This window comes from Apostichopus japonicus, chromosome 21, assembly GCF_037975245.1.
Source record: "Apostichopus japonicus isolate 1M-3 chromosome 21, ASM3797524v1, whole genome shotgun sequence".
Lineage (NCBI taxonomy): Eukaryota > Metazoa > Echinodermata > Holothuroidea > Aspidochirotida > Stichopodidae > Apostichopus > Apostichopus japonicus.
In genome coordinates, this window is record NC_092581.1 from 5,513,313 (window position 1) to 5,536,863 (window position 23,551).

The 23,551-nt window shown below is 38.7% G+C and overlaps 1 protein-coding gene and 1 long non-coding RNA gene across 5 annotated transcripts in view; both read right to left on the reverse strand.

The window, feature by feature from the left end:
• Positions 1-23,551, reverse strand: part of LOC139963290 (tubby-related protein 4-like) — a 69,598-nt gene that overhangs the window by 5,777 nt on the left and 40,270 nt on the right. For all 3 annotated transcript variants that reach the window (XR_011791539.1, XR_011791540.1, XM_071963961.1), the window contains exons 6-12: positions 23,340-23,465; positions 10,550-10,683; positions 7,222-7,501; positions 5,347-5,526; positions 4,165-4,358; positions 2,673-2,931; positions 133-1,340 (exon numbers count right to left, since the gene is read on the reverse strand). Coding sequence is in view for 1 of the 3 variants with exons in the window: in XM_071963961.1 (XP_071820062.1) it covers positions 133-1,340; positions 2,673-2,931; positions 4,165-4,358; positions 5,347-5,526; positions 7,222-7,501; positions 10,550-10,683; positions 23,340-23,465 (2,381 nt within the window). In the remaining 2 variants the exon portion in view is untranslated. The remainder of the gene's footprint in view (positions 1-132; positions 1,341-2,672; positions 2,932-4,164; positions 4,359-5,346; positions 5,527-7,221; positions 7,502-10,549; positions 10,684-23,339; positions 23,466-23,551) is intronic.
• On the reverse strand, positions 7,512-10,540 carry LOC139963292 (uncharacterized). Of its 2 annotated transcripts, XR_011791542.1 has the most exons (4): positions 9,644-10,540; positions 9,475-9,612; positions 8,894-9,441; positions 7,512-8,860 (listed from the first exon to the last, which is right to left on the reverse strand). It is a non-coding gene; the product is annotated as an uncharacterized lncRNA (long non-coding RNA). The 2 variants fall into 2 exon arrangements; XR_011791541.1 differs by having other exon boundaries at positions 8,894-9,612.

The following is a 23,551-nucleotide window of genomic DNA, read 5'->3' on the forward strand; positions in this document are numbered from 1 at the left end:
AGTACATTCCTTTTTGTAACTTCCTTTGATTTGCCCGATCCCGAAGGTCGAGTACACATTTCTCTGCTTGTCACAAAATTTGACTACATCTCAAACCCATGAATAGCTTGAATAAAAATCTGAATAAATTACCTGTTTTCCTTGGAGCTCCACTTGAAAGTTCTTAGCAGACTCTTGCGTGACCCTTCCACCAAAGTCTAATTGATAGACCTGAGTGTTCTCGTTCCAAAGCGGGGCCTTGTTGTGCATGACAAACACTCTGGACTTACACTCTGCGTACTGCTTTACCAGCTTGGCTTTACGAGTCCTGGCGCTGCTGCTCCCCCAGTGGTCGTCCTCTAAATTCTCTCCATCTTCATCCTCACTCTCAGTACTATCGGTCACAATCTTAGTTTGCGCTCCCTGGGAGGAAGCGTTCTCGGCGTAGCTGGCCGATTTGCTCCTCTGGAAGTTCTTCCTCTTCGTGGAGCTGACAGTTCTCTTTGGTACGTTCTTATCGTTTACGTTCCCGTTCGTCTTTTCCGAAATGTCGTGTATACTAGCCCTCTCCTGACCTCTGACCCTGAGCTTGATCTCGGGCACACAACTCGAAGATAGACTACGCTCCCTACCAGAGATCTGCTTCATCGCCGCTTCGTTCACGAGCTCATCCTTCTGGCAACTGTCAGTCTCTGAGGATTTTGTTATTTCTCTATCGAGTCTGGAGTCGTGACCATTCTGACCCTTCTCTTTTACTAATTTCTCACCTTGTTCCATTTTAACACTGCTGGCATCCCCACCTGCACTTTGAGTCAGGGGGTCAGTTTGAAGTGGATTACAGACATTCCCGTTACCTAGGTAACCGGTCTGCTGCCGGTTACCAGAAGAAGCACCGTAATCGATGCTGGTAGTGTTTGCCCACTGTGGTAAATCTGTCCTTAGTTCGTCGTCCTCGGTATCGTTTATTCCTAAATCTATACAACCTTCATATATATCCTCCCCATTTACTAATGGAATCATCTGCTGTACTCCGACCGTAGTCCTTACTCCTTTCTTAACCGGCCTATCGGCAGAGATGGAACGTTTCAGTCTCTGCTTAGGGATTGCACCTTGAAGAATGTAGTCCTCTTTAGAGACCACCGGGGGAGCAACGATAGGGGGAGTGTCTTCTGGCAGACCAGCCTCCTCCTCCTCCTCCTCCTGCACCTCCACGATCGTGTCCTCCGCCGGATCTTCCTCGTTCACATTCGGAGTGAGTTCAAACTCGGACGAGTCGAGTTCGTTTGAAAACTTGCGATTCGTGATCGCGATCGGAGCCACTGGGGCAGCGGCACCGTGACGTAAAGTACTGACTTTAGATTCTGTGAAATTGTGAGAGAAACAAGCAAAGTGATATTTACAACTCTGCAGGAGTAATGACTTCTGTAGATTCAGTATTAGCAAACCAAGTGGAAGGGAGGCTACCTTCCTTAAAACTGTTACCGATGAGAACAAGTGACGTGACAGAGGTCTTATTTATGTTTGCCACATAAAGTGGATGCAAAATTCCTGGTGTCCCTCCCTTTTGTTGAAATGCTTCACTGGGTGCATTGGCGCACCTGTGTCGCATATAAAGATTTACTAAATTCCGGGTGTCTCGGCTCCTAATTGTTGGTATGTTTCAGCAAGATGTATCGCAATACCTGGGCTTACAAATCATAAGTGCTGTCACGCCATAATTAGATACGTTTTTTATGCAAAGTTGATGTTAGGGTGGGGTACCGGAAAGTTAGTTAGTGGCATTCGATCTGGTAACCATATCATGTCGTGTCGGAGAGAGACGTATTTTCACCATTATTGAGAACGGGAGTTAACATTTTCAATTCAAAGGCAATGAGGTCTCAAATTGTGATCATCTAATATTGTCACTGAGGACAATTTTGTGTACTTGTTTATTGAGAACAAGCCGCTACGATATATTATATTCTCGACGCCCGAGGTCGAGCAGAGTGCTTTATTCGTTGAATGTGACAAGCGAAGTTTGCTGTAGTAAACCAGATTAGGGGCAGGCGACCCCCTATAATCTGTGAGTATTCTAAGTATTAATGGAGAATTGGTATATTCTAGGAAGGCATTGAATGAGGGAGTATCATCTTTTCGTAAATTTATTTGTAAATAAACCGTATGGTTCAAAGTGCTTGAATTGAAACGAAATTCTTAAAATTGGTCGAATAACTAGTAGAAATGCGGAGACTAATACATGTAACGAGAGCTAGTTTCATTTTGTCGCATAATTGGTTTATTATTGAGATGGGATGGAATTTATATTTGAGGAACGACGGCAGATCTTTAATTTATTGCGTAAAGAGTTTATGCTGAAAATTTATAAGATTATCTTTAGAAAGCGAAGGAAAGGATGTATCATGTTTAAGTTAATGTTTCTCGTAATCAGTGAGGGTTAAAATGTCCCTTACATTTTACAATGATATCAGTCAGAGGACGATGCTTTTTCGTTTTTGTGATTAAGGGTTGGTGTATAGTGAACAAAGTAAGCTAATTTTCTTTTTAGACCATGAATTTGGGGGGGGGGTAAGAAATTGACATTATCCATGACGTCACTTGAAAGGAAAAGTGTTTCCAATTATGAGGTACTATCAATAACCATCAAATACAAAATATTGTTTGCAGACAAAGTAAAATCCATTTTAACCGACCTGAGCATATGGAATCCTCATCATCGTCATCATCCTCGCTGAAGAGATGCGGATCAAACTCTGTGTCGTCCTGTGAGAGGGTTCTCCTGAAGTCCGACCTCATCTCTACCAGGGCGATGGTCATCTGTCTTGGCTGGAGGTGAAGGAGGCTGGTGCGGTAGTTGACTTGGCCAAGATTTGATGGCAGTGAGTTGTCCGAGCTGTATATCTTAAACTTGGTTCCCCAAATGTTTGAAGTAACCGCTACAAGGTTTGTTCTCTGTTGTTTGGAAAAGGAAAGGGAGTTTATAATCAACATAAAAAGGTATTACATTAGGGAGGAGGGGTGGATGGCAGGAGCGGGCGGATGGGTGGATGGGAGGAGGGGTGGATGGGAGGAGGGGGTGGATGGGAGGAGGGGTGGATGGGAGGTGGGGTGGATGGGCGGAGGGGTGGATGGGAGGAGGGTGGATGGGAGGAGGGATGGATGGGAGGGGGTTGGATGGAAGGAGAGGTGGATGGGAGGTGGGGTGGATGGGGGGAGGGGTGGATGGGCGGAGGGGTGGATGGGAGGAGGGTGGATGGAGGTGTAGATGGGCGGAGGGGTGGATGGGAGGAGGGGTGGAAGGGAGGAGGGGGGGTGGTGGAAGAGATAAGAGGCAAAAGTAATGGTCAAAAGAGGCACAATGCTAAAATGATGTCTATTATATTCCAACTAAAGCGGCTTAAAGAGAGAAATGTACGAGAAATGTGTAAAAACCTTGCTATCCCTGTGCATGGCATCTTGCATGAGAGGAAACACAAGTGTATATTATTACGTACTCTTTAAAAGACTCTTAAAACCATAGTTGATGAACTATAATTAACATGCAACAACAGAACTCATTCTATTACACGACAGACAAATTATAAAGCAACCTTCCTCTATGCATGGGTTGCGCCATTATTAATTTTTACAACCATGGCTCATCAGTCAGAATGAATGGAAACTTAACGTGTAACAGACTGAACAATCAATCATTTTAATCAAGATAAACAAAAAATTCCAATATGAACAAACTTGCCACTCTTTAATATGACACCTGATAATGTATTGAGACACTACATTATGGAGAATATTGCTTGAAGAAATATAACTGAAAAGAGAATATTAATGTTTTTGGAGGAATAATATACCAATACATTAACATTGAAACAATAAGGCCTGCTCTGCTGTCTTCATCATCATATTTGCCTTTGAGGATTATTTCCAGATATTCGACAGGGTTTTTGAAGAGTAAACCTACTAACCACAGTCATCTGTATGCAAAATGTTCACCTGTGACTTAAAAACTAAAAACAAATCCACAAAGGACATTCCTTAGTAACACCAAAGAGACTAGCTGTCAAAATTGCCTATTGACTTGAACTAAATACAAAAACCACACAGTACCTATATATCTGAGTCACTTTCCTCTGTGAAAGTTCAACCATGATAATAAGTTAACTTTAAATGAAATTCAATCATTCCTACCTCCGGTAGTGTTTCTTTATACAGATTTTGATATTTTTTTGCTTTGCTTGTGACGAGAGGATCGCTCGATTCCACTTTTGTATTGAATGACCAGTTTGCGTCTTGCCGGGGGGCGGGTTGGGGCGAGTCAAGCTCATCCGAACTAAATAAGGAATCCTCTGAATCTGAAAAGGCATTGTTTTCTTCATAGATCCCTGTAAACAAACAAAACAAACAAACAAAAGAAACTCTGGTTTAATATTCTGAGATAATATACCCATGAGATGTCAAATCTAACCAAGGATTAGTCAATACTCAAGTTAAATAGGTAGGGGGATGGGAAGGGGGGGCAGGAGTATCAATATTTTTGGATGTGACTGAATTGTAGGAGGAACTTTTTAAGACATGGGTTTATATGCTTGGGTATTATTTTCTCATTTATAACTGTCTTCAGGGTCTAGTCAGAACCTGGTGAGGTCTCCCTTTACCTCTCCCCCTCTCCTCCCAGGCCTCCTTTTACCTCTCCCCTTCTCCTCCCAGGCCTCCCTTTACTCTCCCCCTCCTCCCAGGCCTCCCTTTACCTCTCCCCTTCTCCTCCCAGGCCTCCCTTTACCTCTCCCCCTCCCCTCCCAGGCCTCCCTTTACCTCTCCCCCTCTCCTCCCAGGCCTCCCTTTACTTCTCCCCCTCTCCTCCCAGGCCTCCCTTTACCTCTCCCCCTCTCCTCCCAGGCCTCCCTTTACCTCTCCCCCTCTCCTCCCAGGCCTCCCTTTACCTCTCCCCCTCTCCTCCCAGGCCTCCCTTTACCTCTCCCCACTCCTCCCAGGCCTCCCTATCCCTCTCCCCCTCTCCTCCCAGGCCTCCCTTAACCTCTGCCCCTCTCCTCCCAGGCCTCCCTTTATCTCTCCCCCTCACCTCCCCTGCCTCCCTTTACCTCTCCCCCTCTCCCCCCAGGCCTCCCTTTACCTCTCCCCCTCTCCTCCCAGGCCCCTTTACCTCTCCCCCTCTCCTCCCATGCCTCCCTTTACCTCTCCCCTCTCCTCCCAGGCCTCCCTTTACCTATCCCCTCCCCCTCTCCTCCCACCAAAGATTAGATTCGACTAGGTCTAGGTTTGCAGAAGGAGTAGGACACAAACCAGCAGTTTGCAATATGAATAGGACACAAACCAGTGTCTGACATTCTTTAATATATCACCTTCACTTACCCTCTTTATCGTGTGGTTGTGGATCGTATATCACAAACTCTGGCCTAAGTTTACTGACTCTTCGCCCCTTTAGGAGCGGTATCAAGCCACCCAGGAATTCTAAGAGAAGTACAAAACAGGGAGTGCCCGTCCCCGACTCAGAGCCTGATCTGACCATGGTGCAGTATAATCTATCATTACCTGTAGATTAAAGAAGATGAATATTACCACTGAATCTTGAAGGGAATCTAAAGCTTACAATGTAACTTCATGTATTTAAGTAGCAAATGGGGATTAATATGTACCCTAATTTATGGTTGAAACACCTTTCACCATGTAGGAAGTGGCTTTACATGCTATTTCAAGCAATGCTAAGTATGTAGTGAGAGCGTGGTGGCCAATTGGCTAAGGCATCGGACTTTATATCCAAGGATCGCTGGTTCGATTCCTGCCTAGTTCATGACGTTGTGTCCTTGGGCAAGATGCTTTATCTCAATTGCCTCTCTCCACCCAGAGGTTAAATGGGTACCTGTGAGGTAACTTGCATTGGGTGCAGTATATAACTGCTGCAGACTGGAGAGATTGTCTCTGGGACAGGTTATCATTGACCAGGGGTTATATAACGTCTGTAAAGCGCTTTGAGACCTATCGCTGGTGTAAAGCGCAATATAAAAATCAAATATTATTTATTATTATTATGTATACACTGTGAGACACTTGTGTGGCTTAACGTATCACAGATATACCTCCGATTAAATGACTAGGTGTGTCCACTTTATAAATGCTGCCATTATTGTCGCTTGTTGCAGAAGTCTAAACTCTCTGCACAGCAAAAAGCAAAGATGGAATCCTTCATTGCGATCGTGCAACTTAAAGGTTACGAATCGTTGCCACACAACAAGATAGAAGGTTATGACTGGTTGCCATGGTGATGCCATGTATCATTTGAAACAAAGTTTCACGGGCAATGTGACTCACAGAAAGCAAACTTTGGCTGCAAAAGCAACATGGTTGAGTCTACATCTGTAACTTTCATATTAATAACCCCATAAAATAAATCTCTGTTAATATACAAATTTTACGAGTAAAGAGTAAACACACAGATCTACTGTATTTCTAACAGAGGTGAAATTTTGTTGTGATATCACAACATGACAACAGGGTATCATAGTAACCGTTTAGAACCACTTCATTCATTTAGACTCAAATCATTTTCAAAGATTTCCTCTTCATCCGAATTGTATCAATTTGTGGAACTTTCTAACAGCAATGTATCTTTGTTCAGGGCAAGAGATTAAACCAACAATAAATTGGTAGAAAAATACAAATATTAACGAGCTGATACCAACCAATCCTAAAAAGATGGCTGCACGGCTCAGTTGGTACAGCAAGGGATTTGAAATAGTGAAGTCACTGGTCCTAACCCCACTCCTCAAGCAGCCTAAGTTTAGCTACTTAAATTAGTTTGAATGGGTATATTTCAGGTCACTGATATATAATTCACTAATCGGTTTTAGTTTGACTATCTGCTTCCAATACTTTTGACTTTTCCAAGTTTACAAATTACTCACTTCAACTTGCAGGACATTTTTTTACCAAAGCATTTTACGACCATTAGGATGGTGGATAACTTAATATTACCTTTACATTTCATGACAACTCTACCGTTTCTGTGACCATGAGAGAAGGAGGTTAATGGCTAATTTCTGCAACTTAACATGACTTTCCCATTATTTCTATGACCATGGGAATGGTGGCTAATTGGGTGTTACCTTCAACTTTGAAAGACTTCTCACATGACTTTTGTAACCACGAGAATGCTTGGCAACTGCGGAACAATTGCATGACTTTTTGCATGGTTTCTGTGTCATCATGAGAAATGTGGATAATACTCACTTGCTGGTGGCAGACATACAAAGTTCCGCAGTTTGAATGGATCTGGTATGTAGCCTTTGATGGATGGTGATAGCCGATCCTGGACGAAGCTCCGTAGTCTAGTGGGGAGGGGAAGTTTAATAATGGAGGGTTCTACGGTAACCTGGTTAAGTATGGTCTCTCGACATAGCACCTGGAGGGAAGCGACGCCCTTAAATATCCAAGCGCTATGAAGGATCGAGCCACAGGCCACGAAGAGTCTAAGGTCGTTATGTCCCCAAGCTAGAGCGGACAAAGGTTGCTATGGAGAAAAAGAAAGACAAACGAGTCAGCTCAGATTAGTTGAATTACAAGGAGTTGTAAAAAAAAAACAGTCTGAAATTGAAATTCTACAGCACTTATGATCCATATATGAATTTCTTCAGAGTTCATGCTAGTGACAAGGTTTTCTTCCTAGAGTGTTCACTACACCTGTCTAATTAACGCTCATAACAATAGAGATGTTAATTAGCCAAGCTGAAGAAGACTTCAGGGATTTGACAATCAGACTAATCATAATCTCAAGTAAGGAGTTCAATTTATGGTCAATTAACGGACAGATATGTTTGCCAGTATTCTGTCATCTTTGTTCAAGCCTCAGTGATCGTCGAATGTCAAAGACAAACAATATAACAATTTCTAACTCAGCCTTTACTTACTAGAAACGAAAAAACTAATCTTTGGGTTTCTATCAGCTCACTTTGGGGGATAAAACAGGCATGTAGTAATCTTGGAATAAGAAACAGCCTACAGGATATTTATAATTGCATTGCATGTTGACTACTGTATGTAACACTTTGGTGACACTTGTAAACTTGACTTTTATTAAAGGAAAAGATAAAGTACATGCCAACATAACCTGTTTCTTTAATCCATCAAAAATGGCATCGGGAACGGATATTACGATGTATCTAATCATATTTTAATATTACATGGTTTAGAAAGATGAAGCCCCGATGCAAAAAGTAACATTAACTCTGTGCAGAAGCGATGTTTAGTGTAGATACAGAAGTAGATATCTGCTTATATTTTCAGCTGCAGGGAACATTCCATAAAAATATGTAAAAAAGATTTACCTTCCACTAATAGTCTAATCTTTCTCTGAACAGAATGTACTGTACATATGTACTGCACTGTAAGTACATACTGTACATATATGATATTGCTCCCTTGTTTCTTTATGTGCTACATACTGTACAAAGTTAATCCCTCACAGTGATACTGGTGCATACTGTACAAAGTTAATCCCTCACAGTGATACTGGTGCTCAAACACCTAGTAGTTAGCATAGTACAGTAAGCTAGGCAGCAGGAGTCACCTCGAGGATTCTTGATAATATTTTAAACTCCTTTAGAAAACGATATATGGTGTAGCCTCTTGAAATACAGGTAGACATTCAAATGATCCTTACTGACAGGTAAATATATATATACCTGATGTTCTGCTGAATACCTGATGTTCTGCCGTACATATTAATATATATTTATATATACCTGATGTTCTGCTGTACATACTAATATATATACCTGATGTTCTGCTGAATACCTGATGTTCTGCCGTACATATTAATATATATTTATATATACCTGATGTTCTGCTGTACATACTAATATATATATACCTGATGTTCTGCTGTACATACTCATATATATACCTGATGTTCTACTGTACATATTAATGTATATACCTGATGTTCTGCTGTGCATATATTAATATATATATATACCTGATGTTCTGATGTACATACTATTATTTACACCTGATGTTCTGCTGTACATATTAATGTATATACCTGTTGCTCTGCTGTACATACTAATATATATATACCTGATGTTCTGCTGTACATACTCATATATATACCTGATGTTCTACTGTACATATTAATATATATATACTTGATGTTCTGCACTGCGCATATTAATGTATATATACCTGATGTTCTGCTGTACATATTAATATATATACCTGATGTTCTGCTGTACATACTAATATATATACCTGATGTTCTGCTGTGCATATTAATATATATATACCTGATGTTCTGCTGTACATACTAATATATATACCTGATGTTCTGCTGTGCATATTAATATATATATACCTGATGTTCTGCTGTACATATTAATATATATACCTGATGTTCTGCTGTACATACTAATATATATACCTGATGTTCTGCTGTGCATATTAATATATATATACCTGATGTTCTGCTGTACATACTAATATATATACCTGATGTTCTGCTGTGCATATTAATATATATATACCTGATGTTCTGCTGTACATACTAATATATATACCTGATGTTCTGCACTGCGCATATTAATGTATATATACCTGATGTTCTGCTGTGCATATTAATGTATATACCTGATGTTCTGCTATACATATTAATATATACCTGATGTTCTGCTGTACAAACTAATATATGTTTTGCTGTGCATATTAATATACACAAATAAACCTGATGTTCTGCTGTGCTGTTAATATAAACAAATAAATATTTATATATATATACCTGTTCTGCTGTACATACTAATATATATACCTGATGTTCTGCTGTATATATATACCTGATGTTCTGCTGTACATACTCATATATATACCTGATGTTCTGCTGTACATATTAATATATATACCTGATGTTCTGCTGTGCATATTAATATAAACAAATATGCCTGATGTTCTGTTGTACATATTAATGCAAAAATTAAATATGAAAGACAAAAAAGGTTAACCATTAAGAGTCTGATCTCTCCAAAGATCATGTTAAAGCATACTGTACATTCAGTATAATACAGTCTCAGCCAAATGGGAAACCAAATGTATTGCTTGGTTGGAAGTATCTTCATGTGCATAAAATGTAGACATGCACTTTTACAGTAATAAGTTCACGAGTATTGCTTCAATCTAACTATACGTGCAGATTAGTACACGTATCTGACTCATCTGCGACCATGATCGAGAAATAAAACAGTTGCCCAGATGTTACTTTTAGTAACTATCATATCTACTTGAATACAGCCCTCGTCAGTGCTTGACATAAGAGTTTAGAGGTCACAGGACTTCATAAGCCTTGTTCACATTTGAGAACTACAAGGAGACTCTTATACCACTAAGAAAATCAACTTGGTACTAGTGTGACCCACCACTTGGGTGGGGGGGGGGATGACACAACACAAAATCTCTAATTAATTGCCCTAGTCACTTCTGCATACAAAAGGACTGGTCAAGTGTAAAGGCGGGCTCCCACAATGAGATAATTTTCTGTAAATATTCAGATTTACTCAGGTTTTTTAGTACCTACCTCTGATGGAATATTGAGTGTGAATCGTAAGTGTCCTGAGTTATCATAAAATTTAACAGCACTGTTGCATTCCACCACCTGAGTACCACCGATGGCTAAGAAGACACCACAGCTACTCCATTCCATTTTAATATCTGTAAGGGAAATAGAATTAATACAGACTATTAGGATAATAATATTGCAAGGAGCCCCAGTGGCGGCGGAAGCGGGGGGGGGGGGCTTGGGGGGGCTCAGCCCCCCAAGGAAAAAGTTGAGGGGGCAAATGCATGATAAGCCCCCCCACTATTTATTTAATTAATTATTTAATTATTGCATTTAATTGCAAGTAGTAATTTACTACACTCAAAAACGTCTTTGCGAGTACACTACGAGTAATAGCTACTCTCTTAAAACACCATCGAATATACAAATTACAATGTTTTTACAGATTTTTACGTGCAATCTGAGAAATTGCAGGCTTGAGACCCATATTTTAGGGCTAGGTATTCGCAGCATAAAACACTCGGGAAGTGCCGTTTCCGGCCATCTGGGGGTTTGAAAAACCCAAAATTTTCTTGTATGCTCCTCGCCAACCGATGGTGGCGCTCCGCTTAGATAGTCTCCACACATTAGCCCCCCCCCCAATAATTTTCCCGTTCCGCCACGCCTGAGGAGCCCTGACGCCAGAGAGACTGGGAAGGGAGGCCATGTCCTCCTCTGTCCCCCAATAATGTTCACATCTTAATTTTTTCATGCACATTCATTTCTGTACTTGTAAACAAAACCATCAATTTTTTGTTACATCCATGAGATTATGCAGGTGTTTACGAAACACGTATGAAACACAAAAAAACGCTGAGGCACGATCAATTGAAAAATATTAACAATAAAAATTTTTTTTTTAAATGTCAGTTTCAAATCTGATGTAACAACCCTGTTGATTATTTATGCCCACACACATAATTATAATAAATACGACTGCTTGCTTTTATGTCTAGTTTGTCTGTTGAAGTAATCATAGAACTGTTAGACAAATCGTAAAATAACTGAATGGTGAACACATATACAAGATACATACAGCTTCTATACAAACAAATGCTTGAAATACTGCACAGACAGTGTGTACATGTTGTATTATTTACATGGACTAAACCTTAATAAGTATACAAAGTAATATGCATTATGTAGGGCAAGAGGAAGAAGAAACAGGGACAAAAGGAGAGAGTGGAGGCAGGGGAAGGGAGTGAAAGGGAGAGAAAGTGAGGGGAAGGAAAGGGAGGGGAGGGCAAGGTAGGGGAGGGGAGGGGAAGGGAGAGCAAGGGAGGGGAAGGGAAGGGAGGCAAAGGGGGGAAGGGAGGGAAAGGTAAGGGAAGGTAGGGAAAGGTAAGGAAAGGTAAGGGAAGGGAGGGAAAGAAAGGTAGGGGAAGGGCGGGGAAGGAAAGGGAGGGTAGGAAAAGGGAGGGGAAGGGAGGGGAAGGGAGGGGTAGGGAGGGGAAGGGGGGGCAAAGGGAGGGCAAGGGAGGGGAAGGGAAGGGAGGCAAAGGGAGGGGAGTAAAAGGAGGCGAGGAAAGGGAGGGGAGGAAAAGGGAGGGGAAGGGAGGGGTAGGGAGGGGAAGGGGGCAAAGGGAGGGCAAGGGAGGGCAAGGGAAGGGAGGCAAAGGGGGGGGGAAGGGAGGGAAAGGTAAGGGAAGGTAGGGAAAGGTAAGGAAAGGTAAGGGAAGGAAGGGAAAGAAAAGCAGGGGAAGGGCGGGGAAGGAAAGGGAGAGAAGGAAAAGGGAGGGGAAGGGAGAGGAAGGTAGGGGAAGAGAGGGGAAGAGAGGGGAAGGGAGGGGAAGGGAGGGGAAGGTAGGCAAAAGGAGAAATTTCACTTACACTTCATACAATGTTATTGCACTAACAACCCACGGAAGCCTTTAAAACATATATCTTATTGAGACATCAAGTTCAGCTAGCTTTGAGCAATATCACAAAGGCAGCTTACAGCATGTTAGCCTTGGCTCTGTGTATGACGTGCGTGTTGAAATATCCAGTATTATCTGCGGTTTGGGTTTTTACAGACAAAACTGAGTTTTAATGGAATTAATTTGATAGTTCAGTGACTATACTTGGAATCAGGACTGCCATTATCATCAACTAGAATACTGAACTCACACATCGCTGCAAAACAATAAAGCAACTACAGTAGCAAGAACAATACTTTAACTTCAAATGCATTTATAAGTACAAGGAACTTATGATGACTCCACTTGACACGATTAAAACCCAGTTGGGAAACAGTGTAAACAATGAACATATACTGAAAGAGATATTGATAGTATTAGTTACCACCTATTGTGGTAAATTGATACGGATCATATAAACATATATCGAAACAAGCTATTCTTCTTTCCATTTGACTTTACCTTAGTACATACTTTACGTATGACTACATTTATGACTCATTTCCACAATAACATTTGAAATGTCAAGTCAGCCACTTCCATTTCTTCCACACAATACATGTAAACTATGAGGCAATTTCTATTAATACAAAGGGCATTACTTAACATGTGAGTGTGACATTGCACTATTTTTAAATGTCAGCAATGAAAACAGTCCAAATGACAATAACTTTTCAAGAAATACTGTATTCTGTGGAGAAATGTTTGTTGCTTCAGCAACACCATTGTTAATATAACCAATAAATTGTTGAGTTCCAAACCTTTAAAATAGAGCCAGTATACAATTCTACATAATACATTTACTGTATACTCATTATACATTACACATATTATACATTATACAGTACATACGTTATACTTTATATTATACATTACACAATTAGAAACACATTGTACTTTTATATTCATTACACATAATATACATTATACAATTATATTATACGTTATATTATACACTATACAATTAGAAATACATTGTACTTTTATATTATACATTACACATATTATACATTATCCAATTATATTATACTTTATGTTATACATTACACATATTATACATTATACAATTACAAATACATTATACATTTAAAAAAATTCTACATAATACATTTATACCCATTATACATACTAAATAATACATTATATTATATATTACACATATTGTACATTATAAAATTATTAATACATTATATATTATATAAAGTATAATGTATTTATAACTGTATAATTTGCAATTTGTATAATGTGTAATATAATGTATAATTTATAAATAATTGTATCATGTATAATATGTATAATGGGTATTGCAGATTACTAGCTTGATCTCAGTATATTACCTAAGATTACAGTCACAGAGAAGAGTGTGAGAATAGAAACATGTGAGACTAATTTGAAGTATCTATACTGTAATGCATGGTTTATGTGATTGAGAATCAGTCCTTATGCTGCATACTACAATCCTATCTCTGTGTTAATACTTCACATGTATGTACAGGTTTATAACATAAGATTACAGCCACAGAGAAGAGTGTGAGAATAGAAACATGTGAGACTAATTTGAAGTATCTATACTGTAATGCATGGTTTATGTGATTGAGAATCAGTCCTTATGCTGCATACTACAATCCTATCTCTGTGTTAATACTTCACATGTATGTACAGGTTTATAACATAAGATTACAGCCACAGAGAAGAGTGTGAGAATAGAAACATGTGAGACTAATTTGAAGTATCTATACTGTAATGCATGGTTTATGTGATTGAGAATCAGTCCTTATGCTGCATACTACAATCCTATCTCTGTGTTAATACTTCACATGTATGTACAGGTTTATAACCTAAGATTACAGCCACAGGGAAGAGTGTGAGAATAGAAACATGTGAGACTTGTTTGTAGTATCTATGTAATGCTTGGTTTATGTGATTGATAATCAGTTCTTATGCTGCATACTACAATCCTATCTCTGTGTTAATACTTCACATGTATGTACAGGTTTATAACATAAGATTACAGCCACAGAGAAGAGTGTGAGAATAGAAACATGTGAGACTTGTTTGTAGTATCTATACTGTAATGCATGGTTTATGTGATTGATAATCAGTTCTTATGCTGCATACTACAATCCTATCTCTGTGTTAATACTTCACATGTATGTACAGGTTTATAACATAAGATTACAGCCACAGAGAAGAGTGTGAGAATAGAAGCATGTGAGACTTGTTTGAAGTATCTTTACTGTAATGCATGGTTTATGTGATTGAGAATCAGTCCATATGCTGCATACTACTGTACAATCCTATCTCTGTGTTAATAATTCACATGAACAGGGTTTATTACCGTAACATTACCCAGAGGGCTGCTATGTACAGGGATTCAGTATAATCAGTCAATGTCAAAAACATGCCGCAAAACAACCTTACAAATTGGGGTACTCTGTGACTTAATTTGCATCCATTTAATACAAATTATGACCTTGATGGAAGGCCTGATGAAAGGTTTCATCTAACAAAGAAGTAGAATAAAGCTGAATCCAGGCCAGCCTGCATTGCAATTTCTTGTCAAACCCTTCAACTGCTTTTAAGAATTCTACTTGTAAATGCCGGATGGATTTCTTTTTTCTTTTTCTTTCTTCTTCTTCTATCTTTTTCTCTTTCATGACAGAGTAGTTTGGAAAAGATTTAAACTATCTCTGTGTTAATACTTCACATGTATGTACAGGTTTATAACATAAGATTACAGTCACAGAGAAGAGTGTGAGAATAGAAACATGTGAGACTTGTTTGTAGTACAGTATCTACATACTGTTTTGTCTGGTTTATGTGATTGAGAATCAGTCCTTATGCTGCATACTACAATCCTATCTCTGTGTTCATACTGTTCATGTACAGTATGTACAGGTTTATAACATAAGATTACAGTCACAGAGAAGAGTGTGAGAATAGAAACATGTGAGACTTGTTTGAAGTACAGTATCTACATACTGTTTTGTCTGGTTTATGTGATTGAGAATCAGTCCTTATTCTGCATACTACAATCCTATCTCTGTGTTCATACTGTTCATGTACAGTATGTACAGGTTTATAACATAAGATTACAGTCACAGAGAAGAGTGTGAGAATAGAAGCATGTGAGACTTATTTGCAGTCTATATATACTGTAATGCATGGTTTATGTGATTGAGAATCAGTCCTTATTCTGCATACTACTGTACAATCCTATCTCTGTGTTAATAATTCACATGAACAGGGTTTATTACCGTAACATTACCCAGAGGGCTGCTATGTACAGGGATTCAGTATAATCAGTCAATGTCAAAAACATGCCGCAAAACAACCTTACAAATTGGGGTACTCTGTGACTTAATTTGCATCCATTTAATACAAATTATGACCTTGATGGAAGGCCTGATGAAAGGTTTCATCTAACAAAGAAGTAGAATAAAGCTGAATCCAGGCCAGCCTGCATTGCAATTTCTTGTCAAACCCTTCAACTGCTTTTAAGAATTCTACTTGTAAATGCCGGATGGCTTTCTTTTCTTTTCTTTCTTCTTCTTCTATCTTTTTCTCTTTCATGACGGAGTAGTTTGGAAAAGATTTAAACAAGATCCAGCTCAAACATCGCAAATTTAAGGCAGATTTCTGCAGATGATGTGGTACAGTATGACAAGCGGTGGATTTTTATATACTAAATTGCAAGTACATCTGGGTATAGTCAAAGCTGATTGGTGAATATTATAGTGTAGAATAATATTAAGCGGTGATCTCGCTTGGCAGATGGAACAACATACCATTCAATACTCAGTAGTTGAAACAAGTGACTTAACCTTGATCCAAAGATTCTGAAACAGCTTTTATGCTTTATTTTGGTCAAATTTTCCAACTTACTAGATAAAAAAATCCTGTCATAACATTTACAAAACATGATGGCATTATAAAAAATACCCGAACAATTCTGACAAGCTATTTGCATGAAATTAAAACGCTCAATATAAAATAGTGTCTATGCTAGAAAAATTTAAGACTCTGAACACGGCCAATAATTTCTCCAAAGTAATCTTCATTTGATAAACAAAGTCTAGAAACTTGTGTATCTAAGATTGGTTATTTGCAATCTTAACAATAGAGCAATAAGTTTGTTAAAATTGCAGACCTAACACAAACAGATGGCTATATCATTTGGTTTTGTAGTACAGAACACTTTCTTTATCTTATCCTTCTGTATTTCATATTCTGGATCTTACATTGTATATTATATAGGGCAGGTTGTTACCAAGACAATGAGATGTGCATTTATTATCTACATACAGATAACAGTGGGATACAGGGCCTCCTCCCCATTAATATTGGGCCCCTATCACTTCAAAAGCTTTGATACAGGCCCCCTCTCAATACTACTACTTGGCCTCATCACCTGATAGGAGGTATGAAGTCTGAAAGGTCTTTAATGATAAGCCATTAACCAAATGAATCATTGATGTGCAAATATAGATGACTGTTCCAAGCCCAAAGGACTAACGTGTAAGAAAATCTAGTTGAAAACTAGATGGAGAAACCTGGGGACTGGCATTACAAGTTATAGTATAAATGAACTGTTAATGTATGATTCTGTAGAACACATCAAATCAAAGTTCACAGAGGTTGCCTGAAGAATCTCAAGCCGCCTCTAAGTATTATCTGATCAATAAGAATACCTTTCACAACACCAAACACCAGAGGCAGATGAACAAAGAAGTATTAAGTCTTGGAAGAAATAAAACAAAGGCAACTAGATGGTAAGTTCTTCTGCTACCCTTGATGTGTGCACTAAATATGGAGTAATCGCTACAGTTAGTTACTACAGTTATTAGATTTATTTGTGGAGCAAATAAAATCCTTGACAAAGGCCCGCTTTAGTCTTCCTGCTCACTGCTGGTAAGACCAATGACCTTTTAGGAAGCATTTTATTGAGTGCAGCAAACCCATTTTCTCACGTTTCCACGTTAACATGCATACTATCAAAGTGACTATCACACAGATACACATACACCAATACACGCATTCCCCAACACATCTGTCATCATATGTGTATGGTTTACATGGATACCCTTTTCACTTTAACGACTTAATTAGATTTTGCTAAACCGCACACTTAACAAGCCCAACATCTTTGTTTAAAATCAATACTGAAGCCATACAAGACGACACAGCTACAACAACACACTACTTCTAAATGTACCAGGGGGATCATTATATCATCACTAGATAATTAAAAACAAAATAGTTTACATATTAAATACATTTATTTTAGCTGACTTTCTTCCTCCCTGGCTTATCAATCTTGAATGTTTTGTTAAAATATCTAACTGCAAATTTGCTATCCACTACGAAAACGCATGTGTAGACACACTTTGGATGGTAGAACGAGAAGGAAGAGCAACGACCGGAGGAGCTGGTCGCTGAGGGTGCACAGTGTTAAAAGATTACCAGGGCATACTAGACACGGTAGAATGAGGTGCTAATGTTGTGAGGAGACAGGTAAGCAAGGAGCGAAGTAAATCTTGAATGTTTTGTTAAAATATCTAACGGCAGATCTGAAGTCAATCCAATTCCTGGTAATATGCTGATACAAAATATATCGCTTATTTTTTTATCATCTTTCAGCTGACTTCATCTTGCAAGAGTTCCTGTATTTCAAGGATGACACATCATTTTGTTTTTCTTCTTCTCAAAGAGCTGACTTTGTACCTTACACGGTTCTTACACAACCATCAGTTTTACATGATTAATTCATCTTTTTTTGTCTTCGACAGTTTCTAACATTCTATTCGTCATCAGATCGAGATAGGCTTCCTCGACTGGCTGGCCCCCAAAACGCTGTGTCTCGCATGTTGATGAAACCCCAGCACAAATTAGACTTGAGGATATTGTCAGTCAATAATTGTCTGTGCCTCTCATTAGACCAGCCGAGCTTTCAGCCCCCGGGACATCTCTCCAGATAATCATAAAAGCCGCCACCGTCATATACCCTGATCTTATCATGCCAATCGAATTCACAAAAAATCTCTAGACTACCCTTAAAATGCCAAAGCAAAAAATCTGAAGAAAACATGTTTTCCCTCGCTCGGATGCGACGAGTATGCTGGACTTGCGAAACGTCGTCTGGCTCTTGATATTTTCAATTACGAGTAAACGTAACAACCGCTGTTTGCATAAACAACGAGGTTTAATTCAAGAAGAAGTAGTTATCATCAGTTTGTTGTATTACAAGGATGTAGATGGAGGCCATCCAATCTAATTTGTCAACAAGTATTTATATTTATATCAACTCTTGTTGAAATCATGACGCTCTTCAGGTTGACATACTGTACACACAGCCCTCAGCTACAGTACTGATTTCGCTTAACTCCCGTTGAAAAAAAATCAACGATCGATAAAAAACGTTGAAAATCGATAAAAAAAGTTGAAAATCGGTTAAAAACGAATAATTTCGTTGACAAGATTTAGACTACTGCGGGCACGGGTTGTCAACGAAGTTTCAACGAAAATTCCACGAAAGTTATCGCGATCAAAAACCGCAAAGGCTATTCTAGACATATCAAGGTTGTGACTTGCGTTGAATCCTTAGTTTAACTACAGCCGTTTTCAGACTCTACCAGAAGTTGTAGAGGAATATTACAAATGTTACAAAAGTTTGATTGTAGATAGAGTAAGTTCTTTACTAGGTGTTTGAAAAATGATTTGGCTAGGATAATAAAAACTAGTCTTGATCGATCGTAATAAGCACATTCTACGACTCTTAAGTTATAGGCTAGTATTAAACTAAGATAAGTTTAGGTTAGCTCACCAAGGAACGCAGCGTCAGAAAAACTAGAAATAAAAAAAATATCCACAATGAAACAGTCGTAGCTGGATATCAAAGAGATCTTTATTTCCAATAAATTCCTGTGTTACTTGACGTACTACAGTACCGTTTACTACAGAACATCACTCACTAAACAAACTTTTCTGAGAGCGCATTCCGTACAAAAAATCTCCCCCAGCTTCAATGCACGCAAAAATAAAAAAACATCCTGTTATTTTCCCCCTAACCTTGTTACTGTAAGTTGCCCGCGAATGCAGATGGACTGCCCTGGTATTTAGGTCGCAGCCTGGGTCTGGGCCACCTGCAGTTTGCTGCTAACATGTGTATTCCCTACCCTGGATATCCCCACCACCAAACTTTCTTTGAGAGGCTTAGTCCAATCATAAACCTGGCTTTGTCAAATTCACGCCTACCATCTGTTAATTAGCATAGTATTTATCTGAACCTTTGGCTGGCTGCCTCTAGAAGCAAACATTATTTTACCCCTACTGTTCGTAATGGAATGGATGTTACCTGAAAACCAAATATTCATTCATATTATAAGTAGAACAATCCAGCAGGGATAGAAAGTTTATCTTGAATGAACCAATCAGAAGTCGTGCTATTAATAAAACTTGAAACACCTGGCCAGCAAGAGAGTTGCAAACAATTGTATCCATGACTACTAAGAAAATAAAGCAGTGACTTGGGGCCCACGTTGGGTAGAAATCTGTGGAAAATGAATATATTTTCATTGCTTATTTGAGTATTGTATATTGGGAAGAGCTGATCAAACATTAGTAGGGAGGGCTTTCAACTGGCCTGACGGCTTTCAACTGGCCTGACGGCATGTACATTTAATTTAATGAGAAGGGGGAGTTTTTATGAGTCTCCCGGTATGCGTCACATGAGAAGTAAATGTTTTTGTTTTTCGGTTTTATCATCGTTTTTCAAGTGGAACAGCTCATAAAATCATATCAAATGAAAATAATACATATTTGAATATCCTTCCTTAGTTTTACTAATCAGGAATGTTTAATAAAGCATGCAATGCATCGTTCGAAAAAGGTAATTTTAAAGTAGAATTGAAAATGAACGACATAAAACAATATCTGTGAAGCGTGTGGAGCACAACTTTGAATATTCGTTGTGAAAGAAAACATAGCGAACGATGCTTATTGCGTACAGTAAATAAATTTCGCGGAACTGGTATAGAGAAATTACGTACTGCAGCTTACGTCAGAGAAGCTCATAAATGACACAGGTGGATAGAGCGCATCAAAATTCGGTTTAGGAAATCCCTATACAGCCGACAAAAGTCGATATCTCCTTCCGTTTTCGAGTTATATGCGATTTTGTGTTTTTGCGATATGGTTTTTAGTATATTTTCATTCAATAAGGTCGTTTTTGTGTGTGTTTAAGTAAGGGTGTGACCCAACAGATATTTCGCTAACCGTTTCACCGTATCGCCTGCCGGTCGATTTAACGTTTAAACGCCGTTTCCCGATCGCGGTTTTTTTCGACGCACGGTCACTCGACTTTTAATGAAAATAGGACATAATGAGTACAATAATTAAGGTTTTTTCCCCAGCAGGTAGCAATTCAGGCAACAAGACACTCGATCAATGTATGTTAATTACTAATTAGGCCCAATAATATTGCGAACCTTTCGTGTAATAATTGCTGAAAAGAATAACACACATGATCAGTATTCGTGGTGTTCATAAGTTCAGATCACTGAATTTATATCACTCGGCCTTCGGCAACATCGTAACTTTTGAAGAAAAAAACAATATATTTGTCTATCTATCACAAGATTTTTAACAAAAACTCGCCTAAATTAGTAAACTTACCCACCTTTCCTGCTTACTTATTAAAAGTCATGTTAAGAAAACAAATTACGCACGCACGTGTTGTGCGATGGGTTGTAAAAATCAAGTTGAAACTGGTTTGAGCAGCCTCCGATTTCATTTTCTTTCTCTTGTGTCACATACATGATACAGTACCTTACATTAGATACAAAAGTTAATTCAACAACAGCCAAAATTTGTGTCGCAATAGGTTAAGTTTTAATCGCGCTGCGCAGTACCATTCATAATTTGCATATAACATCAAAATTTACACTCGGCGTCCAGATGGCGGGAGATGTAACATCATGTTCAATCTGTTGTGTTGTTCCCATGGTGCGATGAACTTGGGCAAAGTTCAATGACCTACTTATGTTCTGTGACCAACGTCAGTGGGAATTATGTGTGTAAAATCTCGGGTTTTTCCATGTGTTATATATATAGAAGTTTTACGTAAGCGGAGCGAATTTTAAGGCGGCTCGTTGATTGTGAGGAAGCACTTATCTAAGCATCAATATTTGTGAAAAATATCGTAAGTTTTTCATTTTCATTCATTTTCTTTTATGTTTGCCGCAATCCCGCCCGCAATGCATGCACAGCATAATACCATGTGTGAAAAAATGGCTGTACACGTGCAGACCTGAGAGAGCAAACTGGCCTTGTGTTGTTAATGTTATGACGGTACTTTCTAGAACGACCATTTGCGTCTTTTGGGGTCAACATATTTTCACACGGGATTTCAACATGCCATTGATCGATGTACACGGGTGATATATGTCACAAATATTAACTGGGAAAACGAATTGACGACACTATCATGAGCTTATGACTATTGGCCTACTACTTGAGTTATATTGAACACATTATTCATGCCTAAAACATCGTTTTTCTGTTTTTTTATAGATAGTTTGCAGTACATTACTAAGTTCTTCACATATTTTAAAATAATTTTCATGTTTAAAATGTAAACAAAATAGAAAAAATAAAAAGAGAAAACGCCTTTTTGAAAAATGGAAGCGTCCTCGCAGAATGGGCGGGGCATCTTTATTTTGCTTCAAGTAACATGTTTTCGCTCGGAAACAAAGTTTCATACTTCAACTCTCATAAAAAAACAAATTTACATCTCTTAGAAATAACTATTTTTCGTATTCTGCAAGTAAACCAAGTTTATATGTCCATTCACTGTTATTTAAATGGTTAAACAGAACTTCAACTTATTTGGAAGGGTGCCTCGTGGTACATAGCTTTGACTGCAACCTCTCTAAAAGCCTGGCGAAGTTAAGACTTATGTCACTGTGTTTGGGGTTCACAGTCAGAAAACGTCCCCCGTCAGTTTAATTACACGTTTCTTTGAGTGTTACTACTCATATAAGCATGAGAATGCTTTCGAAAATATTCCCTCTTTCAAACGACTGAACTAAAGTCTAACTGATATTAATAAACGAAGTTACGCGTTTTCCGACGTTTCGTGTAACCACAAATTGACCTTCTATTTCGTTTAAAAAAGAATTTCAACGTACCGTTGAAAATTCCACGAAGGAAATGACTGAGATAACCAATCGATAAAATTCGATAAAAAACGATAAAAATCGATAAAAATCGCCGAATTTCGATGAAAAACGAAGAATTTCGGTTATTTTTCTTTCAACGAATTTTAACGGGAGTTAAGCGAAATCAGTACTGTAATACAGGTCTAATGCAGATTATATGTAACACTGAAAGGCAACAAAGCATATAGGCCACACTACAAACTTTACAAGCTGAAACATAATATCGAAATCTGACTGATTTCATTTTAGAAAGTTTCCTGGGAATATCCAGGGTCCCTGATCTGTGCCTTGAAACAATACATGTAAATAATGAACATAGTAATTTTGTATCTATAGATGTTTAGCTATAGACTGCACAAAGTCCAAGGTAAATCCATCTCCCTCATTGGATAATTTCCCACATTGATGGATCAATATCGTGTGCCCGACTATTTTTATTCTATGCCAGCAGATGGTGGCTTTTTTTCTTCCATCTATTTATGTAAGCAGGTAGGTCTATGAGGAGTTTGGGCACTCACCTTTCAGTAATTTTGACAAACTCACCAAGTTGATTACATATGGCAGATGAGCTTGCAAGCGATAAAAGCGTCAGGATTGGAAGTAATCATAAATTTAACAATTAACCAAAAACGAGAAGCTACTTTAAAATGTTACCTGTCATTCCAGTCTTGATGACAATGGGTGATAAATCGTCGTAAGCCTTCATGAGATGGATTTCTCCGTTTCCCAAGTCTGCTGCCATCACAGGATTCTTCCTCTTCGGTCGTTTTCGTTCACTCTCTGTTGCAGGTCAAAGAAGAGATATGATTTGTAAAGGCGTCGACATTTGGAGGCTGAAGTTAATCAGCGAATGGCGACAAATATGA